Source organism: Limulus polyphemus, unplaced genomic scaffold (genome assembly GCF_000517525.1).
Source record: "Limulus polyphemus unplaced genomic scaffold, Limulus_polyphemus-2.1.2 Scaffold692, whole genome shotgun sequence".
Lineage (NCBI taxonomy): Eukaryota > Metazoa > Arthropoda > Merostomata > Xiphosura > Limulidae > Limulus > Limulus polyphemus.
In genome coordinates, this window is record NW_013666302.1 from 19,329 (window position 1) to 31,973 (window position 12,645).

General features: G+C 31.7%; 1 protein-coding gene across 1 annotated transcript in view; it reads left to right on the forward strand.

Moving 5' to 3' along the window:
- The window catches only part of LOC106460000, an 89,452-nt gene that overhangs the window by 13,469 nt on the left and 63,338 nt on the right, over window positions 1-12,645 (forward strand). The window contains exons 5-7 of the mRNA XM_022386592.1: window positions 4,725-4,842; window positions 7,793-7,842; window positions 8,501-10,622. Of these exons, the coding sequence (XP_022242300.1) occupies window positions 4,725-4,842; window positions 7,793-7,842; window positions 8,501-10,622 (2,290 nt within the window). The remainder of the gene's footprint in view (window positions 1-4,724; window positions 4,843-7,792; window positions 7,843-8,500; window positions 10,623-12,645) is intronic.

The window sequence follows — 12,645 nt, forward strand, 5'->3', positions numbered from 1 at the left end:
GCTGTAAAATTCTTATCAATGCCATAAGTGTAGCTACCAGTTTGGCCACCAATTTTGATTTAACTCCTTCAAGTAGCACTCTCAATCCTTTTTGGGCTGCACCTTTTTTTCACACCTACGGTGTTTTTGATTAGATATGACTTTTTGTCAATACACCCCAACAAACCACAGTAAGTAAGAAAGTTACACTTGATAGTAACCCACATTAGCTTTAAGATCACAGCCATATTATTTGGAACAGATCTTTTCTTTACAGAGCCAACCAGATTCTTTAAAATATATGGGGGTAGTTTTCCTCTCTTAAACAGTGTTAATAATTTCCTTTATAGTAACGCCATGGAAAATAGATTAAAAGTTTCATGTCATCACCTGCATGCACTTGGTACAGCTGTATCAAGCATAAATACTTTTTGATTAGAAGAATTTCATAAAATTTAGTAAATTTGTGTTGAAAAGTTGGCAATGAATAATCAGTAATAACTATCCACCCATATGATTCTTTTGAAAACTTGAACTAGAAGCTGCTAATCTAGTTCGCTTGGCTTAACAAATACTTATGTATCTGCACATCCTTTCACCTTATAGTTTTGCTGCTCTAAGTCAGCCATCTTTAAGCTGAATGACAAAAAACTAAAAATGTTCACTTTTAGTCTTAGGTGAAGCTGTAATAAAACTGTTACACCAATAGATCATGTGATTTTTTACATAGGCATGCACAAATATTTTTGTCAAATCTGAATGGTTTTTGTTGAATAACTTTCCACATGTGGCTTATATTTACACCAATTGAGACTCGTAATTGTAGGTTGAAAAGATCTATCAGTGTACCAATTTTGAAAAAAATCCTTAAGTTAAGTATGTTTTCCTATCAAATAAAGTTCCATACTTTTGGTGCAAAGAAAAGAGAAGAAACTCAATCAGAATTGGAGATGTTATATCTTTGGTATTTCTTAATTGATTGCCTTGAAGTTTAGTATGTGAAGTAAGAGTCCAGTAGAGCACATCCACTGAAAATATGTGAGTTTGGTTTACCACAGTCCAAGCTACAGAAGGTGGAAAATTGCTAAACTATCACTCCTGTTAATAATGCAAATTGTGTCCTGCAGCAGGTTGTTTTGGCTATGCTACACTCTACTGTGTGTCTTGATTCATACAGCTACATTGTTGTTCTTTCATCAGTTGACAGGAAGGTACTTGTTCTTGAGGTCTTTGCTCTCTCATTCTAGAGCTCCTGTTTTGGTCTTATGACTACTATATCTGTTTGTTGTCTTGAATGTCTCAGAAATTTAACTTAGTGGTGTATTGGCTGTCATGCCCAGATCGACTCCTTCCAACAATGTGGTCTTTACATTTTCTGATATTTCAGTAGATTTTTTTCTACTTTGGAAGTACTCTTATTGATATAGTTGTAACTATACTCAACACCAAGCTTCCAATATTTTGTTGCCAGTCTTAGGCTCTGAGGCCCAAACAGTGGCTCACCTGACACTAGATTAGTCTAACCTCTTTCTGTATGCTAAGGGCTGAGCACAGCCCTATGGCTAGTATGCTGGACTGTGGATCCAGGGTTCTGTGATGCATGCCCTGCTACTATAATAAAAAAAACTAGGCTTTGCACTTTGGGACTGTGTGAGCATTATAACAGTGATGGTCAAATCCAACTATTTGATTAGAGTAGCCCACAAGTTGTGGGAGGGTTGGGTTGAGTAACTGCCTTCTCTCTAGTCAGTCATTTCAAGATGAGGGATGACTAGTGAAGATATTCCTTTTGAAGCTTTGAACAAAGTTCAAGAAAAATAACTGTGTGCTTATCCTTCTCTTTGACTTTTTTCCAGGATGCTGTCTCTAATTTGCAACAATGCTAGCTGGATTCTTCTCATTGCCTTCCATTGGCCAGTGCAGTTTTGGTTTCCACTCCTTTGCCTTTTGGCAATTCTATTTCTTTCCATCTTGAAAATCCCTGTCATGTCAGCCTTGAATGGTCAACTTATACCATGGTATGCCAAGCCTTTATTTTCATGTATGGTTTTTGTTCAATCTCATGCAAAATGGGCAGGTTTTTCTTGAAGGATAGCCTGTATTCTTGCTCACTCTTGTTGATCATCCACTAATATGATTTATCAATGCAAATGAATGTTTTTCAACACTGGTTCTTCTTTCCACCAGATCATCCAACTCTTACTCATCTCCCTTTTTTTACCAGATTTTTTAAGATAAATTTAACCATTTCTGTGATCAGTGGATACAGATTGTTTTTGTTAACAACCTTACTTTCTGTGATTCTTTTTGGCTTTTCTAATTAGAGGTACTCATCCAATCTCTTTCATGGATTGGAACCTCTCTTTAGTGGTCAGGGCTCTTACAAGTCCTCTATTCAAATCTTTGGCCATCTATTTCGCATATAATCATTCTTTTAATATGTATTTCTTCTCCTTGCTTGTATAAGAATTAGCTTTGGTATTTTTGCCTTCAACACTTCAACATTTTTATTTCATTTCAGGCCTTTTCTTTCTTCTCCAGACTTAGGTTGCAGGAGAAAGTGATATAATGTTTTCTTCAATCACACTTCTTTCTATTTCTTTATACAATTGTTCTGACCCCAGGCCTTTTCTTTTTCTGGTGTGGGCTGTATGATGTTACTTTGAAGTAATCTTTTCCTGCCTTGGGATCCCTCTACTTCTAGAGTTTTATATCCTCCACCTTGACTAGATAGGTCAAGCAATTCATCCAGCTTATCTACTCCACAGGGGAAGATGATACGTTCTGTCTTTTTAATGTCACCTTCCTTCAAGTTTATCATCTCATGTCTTCTCTTGCTTCTGGTCATAGATATTCCATGTGCAAAATACTGATAGTAGAGATGTTTACGAACCCAGAAACATTGCTTACATCACATTGCAGTCTCAGCAGCCTCTGGGTTTCCTTTTTTTCCAGTTTTCATCCTTACTCTGTAATTTTTCCAGACTTTGTAGGTGAGTTGTTAATAAAAAATAATGAAGGAGATGCGGGAATCTATTGACTGGCTAATGTTGCTTCACAGGGAATACTTCTGTATTCCCAAATCCATATTGATAGTGACTACTGTTGAGATGGGTTTTTTGCAAGATTTCTTTGGTGGTATATATATATATGTAGCTATCTTCCAACAACAGACTAACAACAACAAAAAAGGATGGCTATATACCCACTCCTCCGGATGACAGCTACTGTTCCTATTTGTGGCAGCCCATTATACAGTCTTTCAGTGAGGAACCTTATGCAGATGAAATGATTCCTGTTTGGTTTGCATACCTTTCTGTTATTCATCCGTACTTAAAATCCTCCCTCTTAATTTTTTCTTGTGGAGTGGAGGAAAATCCTTGCTTCTCCAGTACCAAGCTGCTCAGGAGATCGATATGGAGAGTTTCTCTTTGGGTCAGTGTAACCCCAGTGATATCCCCATGGACAAAGCTCTCGATCAGAAGTAGGGTAGTGGTGTCAACATGGAAGAATGAAATAGGTCACCTCATCTCTTGGTACCAGATTATTCCTGGTGGTTGTAACCAGCCAGATGGGTCTTGAGTTCTCCTTGGAAAGCAGGTCTGGGATGACTCATGCCTGAACCTGCATATTCTCTTGTACTGTAAGGATTGAACTGTCTTGGCAACATTTAACTTGCCAACCCTCTTGAAGAAACAAAACAGAATATTCTTATGATAGAATTTTTCTGAACAACCTCTTATGTTGGATGAAGAGTATTCTCTACTTGAGATAGATATTCCTTCCCCTAATGGAAAATACACTCTATAAGTTTGCCCTTTTTGCTACTATAATATCAGAAAGGAGCTCATCATTTTAACTCCTTCATACCTATCCCTTCACAATCTTCTCAATATTGGATTCTAGCTACTTGTTATGTGCAGGGTTCAGTAATATAGTCTGAAGTGTAGCATTTTTCTTACTTGAAAATGTATTTCAGATTAAACCACCTATCGTACCTCCTCACTTCAGGTATGTCCATTTGCCCTATCACAAATGAGCTTTTGGTTTATACAAAGTTTTCAAGGGGAGATTATGTGTCACCCTTCTATGGTGGAGGGTAAAAGTCAAATTCTGATGGCAACATGGACTAATGAATGTATTGTTTATAGGGATAAGAGCTCCTTCTAAGGCTTGTTCAAGCTAAAAACGTTTCAGTATCAGTAGCAAAGCACTAGCCATTTGTTTTTTATTGGGGTGAATATCTATCTGAAGTGCATTTTCAGATAAGGAAAATGTTAACTTTCATGCTCTGTGCATGCATAGTTGATGATGTGCTTTAGTGTTAAACAAGTATTAAATGAAACAGACTAATAATATCATATTTGATTTTTTCTGTTTTTTATTAATAATTTTCTGTAGGCTGCAGAATCTTCACTAGTTGTTACATTTGCTTTTGCATGTTTCAGTAACTGAAACTTAAAAACACCTGTTGATTTATGTATGGGTATTGTTAGTAAATACTACATGATTGTATTGGCAGGATAGTGCGTTTTTATATTTAGTTTTAACTGTAAATGTTTTCACCTGTTGTTTTTAGCATTATATTAAACAAGAAAAGTTTTACTTATGTAAAAAAAAGAATTATAACTTATCATTTGATTTAGAAGTCCAAATAGTAATAAAGTGTTTGTGTAAAATATTCACTCTGTTTTATATTTGAACTATTATTTTTAACTATTTTTGAATACTTTCTTATTGGTTAGTAAGGAGAGTTCATTCAAAGAAAAAGACGTACAAATTATAGATGAAGAACAACCATATGATGTTCAGGAAGCTATTATACCAGCAAGTGTATCTAAGGGTACAAGACGACAGAAGAAGGTATAGTTATTAGTTGCCTTATTGAATCTTAATGTTAAAACTTTATATTTTGTTACATTGTATTTTTTTTTTCAATATTTCTTGAAATATATTTTTGACAAACATAACATTTATTAGGTCTTTTTTTATGGGTGAGTTTGAAGTTAAAACATCATTAACTTTCTGAATTATAAACTCACCTTCATTTTAAACTACTAAATTCTGGGCATATATTGATATTGGTGTGAGTTTTATTCTGTAGATTTCTTTGCAGGAAGACATTACGAAACAAATTTTACAGGATACACTTTTATGTTTCATCTTAAACTTGGAGTATGTTATTTCAACTAATCTTAGTTTTTCCAGTGTAAATTAACAAAAATTATTTTTTTTCAGCCTGGTAGGATATCTCATTTTATAAGCTGAAACTTTCTCTTGCCTTGAATGTTCAAGTTTTTTTTTATAATACTAAAAAAAACACCTCCCATTTAAATAAGTAGCTTCATGTGTAAATTAACTTTTTATTTCATTCATGACCAATTTAATGAATGTTTTTTAAAGTGATAAATGTGATTTTCTGGTTTTGATTGCATTTATCTATGGAAGTCAATACACTTTATCCCTCATTATCTCAGTTGTTTTCTCCTTTTATGACTTCTAACAACTACAGTCAAATACAAAATATATTTGATCAATTCAGTGTTATTCAAAATTACAACAAGGTTATAGAAGGTTTCTGCTACATAGTTGACTTAATTTAGCACCTAATATCATGACAAATACTGATCATCTTCAGCTTCACTTGTTACTACAATGTTCTTAGCTATGATACTGATGGTACATTTTGTGCAACCATATACAAGCTCTAGGGTCTTTTAGAAGTATACTTTTTACTATGTGAATAGACAATCACTTAGTGCTGAAGCCCACATATCCCTCTTCACATCAAGGACATGTTAATTTATTGATGAAAAATGACTAATCTTAGGATGAATGTATGAAATAAAATATATTTTGTATACTTACAACAGATTTAAACATACTTGTTTTATGTCTGTGGATAAGCTCTGCTCAAGATGATTTGACCATAAAAATATTACGCCACTCACCTGTTGTGCAGCATGGAAATGCAGTATTCCTAATGTGTTTTGAGTAATTGTGTGATATCTTTCTATTTGTTGATTGATGACTTTGATTTCATTTGTATGTTAAATCAATATAACCTGTTGATTTATCAGGCATATTAAATTATAAAACTTTGGGGGTTGACAATTGATTCATCATTCTACCAATGCCATTGTCAGTAAAACAATCGTTAAACTCATTACATTAAAAAAATGTTTTAATACAAATTTCTTCAAAGAATAGAGTCACTGCTAACTATTGGGTAAACACACTTCATAACAACTTCTACTAAATTAACTTTAAATGATCTAGGAACAAAACTTTAAAATTGAATATAAAGATCCAAGGAAGTTGAGTTATGATTGCACCAATTTTAAAGTTATTTTGCTGAGTATGAACTAAAGTAGCCTAGAATCATATTCATATTCAAGTGTTAAGCTATATTTGGGTGTTTACAGTTTAAATATTGCAGGTATTCACCAACATGACTTTGTAACCGAAAAAAGAATATAAGCATGTCATTTGTAACAAAGTGTTTTAAAATCAAGAGAATAATTTTTCCAATCATAGTTTTTCTTTTAAATGAATAAACATTTTGATTCTATGCTGATAGCTTCTACTAGATTTCAAATGAAGAACTCAAATTTTAAGTATTTAAAATCTATAATTAAAAAAATATATATTATCATTTTCTTAGACTAAATTAAATATAAAGACAGCATGATACAGGATTTTGTTTGTTAAAATCATTTAAAATTTATTCTTGCTGTGAAGAAAGAAGTATTTTCTCACGAAGGACCAGTCGTTAAAAGTTTATTTAGTTTAAAATGCATATCTGCAGCCAATTAAAATAGGTAGAGAATTTCTTTGAGAAAACACAATTGCTCATTAGCCAATTTAGGAAGAAGACAGTGGTTTTGTAATTGAATATCACACAGTCTGATGCAATCTTACAACTCTACTACAACATCACCTTTTGGAAATTTCCATCCATCCAGCTTTTAATTGATGTATTATAATTATTTGCAAACTTCCAACAAATCTGGTAGCTTTTTGGTTAACTTGTAGAAAAAAGAAAATCAGTATCTGCTACTTTTCATCAGAGAAATTACCTATGTTTTTGATTTTAATAAAATCTTTAAAATAATCTTTATGAAAAATTTTTAAAACATAAGTCTTGATGTTATAGTCTAATCTAATATATATTTTTTTAAATTTAGAATTTTGTATCTGTCTGTAAGTGCAACTGTTCACTTAGTATCAAAGATAATTTTCTCTTGATATTTAGCCTTGTTACTTTTATTACTTTGTCGTACTTGCTTGACATTAAACCCTTACATTGTTATTCACTTAAAGTGTATTTTTGACATTAGTTGCTCTTATTAAAAAAATAAATCAATATCTAAAATAGAGTGGACTTTAAGCAAACATTCGTTAAGAACAATTTAACAGAAGCTAGTCTGTTGTTGAGCAGAAAATGTATGCAAGGTTTACCCATGGTTGTTTCAATAAAAATATATCAGGAGAAATGAACTATACTGGAAATTATAAAAAATAAATAAAAATTTGTTTTGGGATAAAGCTTTAAATATTGGTTTTTTCTAAATTGCTATTAATATTTATTTTATTTAGTTAGTGTTTTTAAGAAAAGATGCTAGCCATTTCATGGCAAACAAAAGTGTTGAGAACAATTGCAGTTGTAAAGGTTAACAAATAAAGCTGTAAGTAAAAGCACATTTACTGAATATTTTAGGTCCAATAATTTGGGAATCATTATTGTAGAGTTGCAATATGTCAGTAATTTAATATTGACAGATTAATAATTATTAATTTTCTCCTCATTTAGATATCAAATGAAAATCAAATTTGCAAAAAACAGACAAGGTTTTCTATGGGGTAAGTAAGAGCAGTGTAGTACAAGTTGCATCATTATTTCAGTTAATGAAATAGTTTTAGAACATGAGCGCTTTTGAAAGGTGGAACTTTTTAAAAGCCCTTGGGTTATAGGGTTTTTATTCATTTCTGCCAAGACTTCTTGAACCTACGTGTTTTTCTAAAATCATGAATAATTTTGTAACAGTAAAAGAAGCATCAAATATTTTTCAGATATGGTATATGAAACGCTGAAAAGGAATATAAATCTCATTATACTGTGATGATAGAAGACAAATGTTTTTTACATACAGTAACAAAAAGCAATACTTTTTAGGCTTTATGTAATAACCTTCCAGCTGTAAGTCTACCCTTGGTAACATTGCACTGTCAAGTATTTGGGGAATTTGCTGTGAACAAGATATATAAGTGTTAAACACATCAGCTGTGGCACCATGCTGCTGTATTACTACATAAAAAAGTGTCCAAATAATGTGACTAATCCTACTTATATAACATTGAATAGTGAAAGGTTCATAAAATATTTTAATTTATTCTTCAGGAAGATATTTTGAACTTGTAATCCCTTTTTATGTTATTCAATAAACATAGTCTGAGTTAATTTTTTTCAGAATTGAATGTTTGAGACATGTTTCTCAAGTTTTATGTTGTTATGTTTTAGTGGCCCACCTCAAGATGACATGAAGACAAGACAGTTTGATAATATGCAAAACTTAGCTGAGGGTAGCCAGATATCTCAAGAAATGCCATCAGAATTTCCTGAACCATATTTTTCAAGTACATGGTCATCTTCATTTACTTACTCAAAGATACTCCCAAAAACCAAATTGAAAATGAGCTCAGAAGTATATTCTAATGAAGAAAACCACACAAATAGGGTGTATGAAGGGAGTTATACATCTAACAGGAATAGTCATTGGTTTGCAGACAAGTCAAGATATGATTTTCCATATTCTAAAAAGAGAAAACAGCTCTCTAACATTAAAGAGCCTGGACATTACAATTACAACAGCAAACATAAATGGTCTCGAGAGGATCAGTATAATGATAACTTTGAGACTGGACAAAGTAGTCATTATTATTCAGCTGTTGAAAATGTATTTAATGATAGATATTTTAATCAGTATTCTACAAACCAAGAATTTCAAAGTGCTCATAATTATTTTACTGATTGTAACATTAATGAAGCAGAACAAAATCTGGAAGGTTTATATTCTCAAAAAAGAAAGATAGAGAGAGATTTATCAAATTTAGATAGCCAAACTAAACCAGAAGTTCGTACGGGAAGATTTCATGACAGACCATATCTAGTCACAAGTGAAAAACATGAAAATATAAAATCCAATAATTTGTACAAAGGGAAAAAAATTCAGAAAGCCTTCTCTTCTACAAAAAAAGACTATAGAACAGATTTATCTGAAAAAGATACTACTGTGCGTTGTGCCTCATTGAAGGAAAGAAATAAGAGTAATCACAAAAACAGACGTTACGCAAGCTTCAGTCAAACAACACATGGTGTAAACAGCAAAGCTAGGTATAGTACTGAACCAAAAGATAATGAAAAACAAAATGGTGTAAGTACAAGTAATTCATCCTGTCACAAAAAGAATGTGAACCGTGCATCTTCTCATGATAAAAAATCAAGGAATGAGAGGATGTGCACTAATATCAGTGTGACCATGAACACAACTTTGGATAGTAAGTCGAAGCATTTAGGAAAAAAATCACTCTGTGTAAAATCTAAATCTGCAAATGCTGATTTTGGAGAGGCATCACTATTAAATGTTGAAGAAACAATATCTGCAGTAGACAAGACAGATAATACCTCATCTTCAAGAAGTTGTACAGAAGCTATAAAATCTCTAAATTCTAAAACAGTACAATCTTCCAGACAACTGGACACTGAAGGAGCTATTTTTGAAGAAAAACCACTTTATAGCTGTGAGCGGATAAATAATAATACTGATATTTCTGTAAACAGTGATAAAATACAAAATGAATCTGTTGGTTCAGAGATGTTTTCAAAGGTTAATAAAGAAAGGTCTAGAGATAAAATGCAGATAATGACTTCCAAGTTAGAAAGTCAACATAAAGTAATGACTGAAGATTCACATCAGTTTACAACCTCATCTAATGAGTTAGATTCTCAATCTTTGTCTTCATCAGTTGGAAGTCAAAAGCTTGCAAAGCTCACAGAAGTATTGGAAAAATCAAAACATGAGATTAGTGCATACAACAAAGAACTTTTGAGTCGCCTAGTGAACTTCCCCCGCACAAGAAAAGAACAAAACCAGCTAAAAAAATGGATTCATGACTATACTCAGTCATCTAAGAAATTGACTCTTCCCAGGTTCAATCTAAGAATGGGTCATAGCACTTCAAAGGAATGTTCTCCTTCAACAAATGACATTGACCCAAAGTTAAACAGTCTTGTGACAGAAGTAGAACTAAGTGAACTTTCCATTGATGTTCTCAGTAGTATAGCACATATGTTAGAGGATGATAGTGAAACAGAGATATTTTCATTAACAGACTGGGATTCTTCTCATAGAACTACGTGTTCTAATTTATCAGTTACAGAGAAAAAAATAACTGAGAGGAGCAAACAGTCATCAGTGTTAGAAATGAAGTCTCATGATTCATGTCCACAGTTTGAATTGTGTTCAGTTAATATGGGTTTAGAAAGTGGTTCTGTACCACAAGACATTTTCTTAAAGCCTCATCCATTAAAAAAGAATAAACCAGACAATGACTCTCAACAAACTTCTAGTAAACAATTTCAGGTAAGAGGAACATTTTTTTGAAGTTCAAAATTTTTAAAAAGAAAGATTACTGGATAAAATTTTATTTTAAAAAATTCTTAAAAGTGGATAATTGTAAAACAATTTTTTCTGTAAACTATATAACTTTTAGTAAATATTAGATCCTACGTACTTGTAGCTTTTTTAATCAATTTGTTTTTTACATATTGCATACTCAAATCAGAACTAGGTATACATATATAATTTTATAAGTTTAGCTTTACTAGTCCAAGAGCTAAGTGCTAAGTACGGTTTTAATCTTGTGTTTGAGGCCAAAGGTTTTGAAGGTACTTTCAGACTCAGAATTATATGCAGACTTCAAAAACTGATTTCTTATTTTAAAAGTTCTCTAAACACCAAAAGTTGGTAAAGTAAGGGAAACTTTAGATGTAAAAATTATTATAAACATTAAATTAACTTCAGATGTATTTTCTTTTTCTACATTTCTCTTAACTTGATTGTTGTAGCTCAAAATCATAGGTTTGGAAAAATAGAATTTCAGATCTATCCTGTCTTCCACAAGTTGATGCCCAAAAAGCTTTCCACTTACCATTAGTTCCCTCACATTAAATTTGGGTCAAAATGAAACCTGTTTATTATAAAAATGACTCCTCAAAAATGATAGATATTGACTGGTTCTGGTTTATCACCATCTGATAAAATATTATATACCTTACAGAGTAAAATTAAGCAATAATCAAGTGTTTTATTTCACTTTTTTTCGGATGAAATTGGTCGTCATAAATTGGGAATGTAACAACTATGTAAGGTCTTTTATGAGTAAAGCACAATGTTCTTTGTTTATTTCAAATAACTTTGGTAGTCTATTCAAAATATATTTCTTACATTAAAGTTAATTTTTAAAAAAACATTAGCCCCTCTTCCATTCAATTTTGACAGAGTATGTTATTTGTTTGGAGCATGTTATTTATAGTTACATTTATCTTGTTAATTTTGTGGACAAACTTTTAAGATCTTATTGACTAATACATTTGTTGAATACTCTACAAATTAAGCTAAAGATAACTTAAAAATACTATTAATAGAAAAATATGTTTTGGAGTTTGACTTGCACTTCAGCTACACTTTTATCTCTAATTAGACTTGGCAAGTCTTGATAATCATTCCTTAGTTGGTGAATGACTGATTTTAGGTGCAGTGTAGATTCAGTTACATGTTCTTTAGGAAGATTTTTTATATTAATAAGGATGTTCAATAACATCTATGTCCATTCCAGTTCTATGCACTAACTATCTTCCTATGTTTTTTAATGATGTTGGCATACTCAAATGTACCCTTAAAATACTTCATACTTACTTCTAGAAGAAATGAAATACATGTTGTGCTGAACAAGGTTTTTTAAGCAGTAATATTATTCTCTGTAGAAATAATAACTTCTCAACAACATCTTTAATAGAAATGTTTCACGTTGTAGATAGTGCATTTTTAGTCTGAACCAGTAAAATGTTTGTTAGCTTTTTTTTTTCTTTTTTGCATATGCATTGTATATGTTAACTCTTTCAGCACGGGCTCGGTCCGTGGGACTGACCTCATAACCATTATATGCTTGTTATAGTTTTCATGCTATAACTTTTAAATTAGTAAACAAATGTTAATGAAATTTGGCAGAGTATCAGTAAACATTACAGTGCTTTCATACGGAAAATATAAACATTTTTAAATTAAGTCTTAAGGTTTGTTAAACAATGTTTTTCTCATGCCTTTGTTTTCTTTTTACATGTTGCCTATCCAACATGCAAAGTACATTTTAAGACTAAAAATACTTTTATGCATCACAAAATTTTCAAATTTCACATGCAAAATCTTTATAATGTCCAGATAGTTATCAAACATTTCTTAAGAAAAAACTTTTTATTTCATTTGTTATTTTCACTAACAAATCTCTGTATAGGTTTGGTAGATTTGACCGATCTCATAACCACCATAAAAATTAGGAAATAAATATAAATTATGCCTCTTTCATTCTAGAATGACAACAGATTAT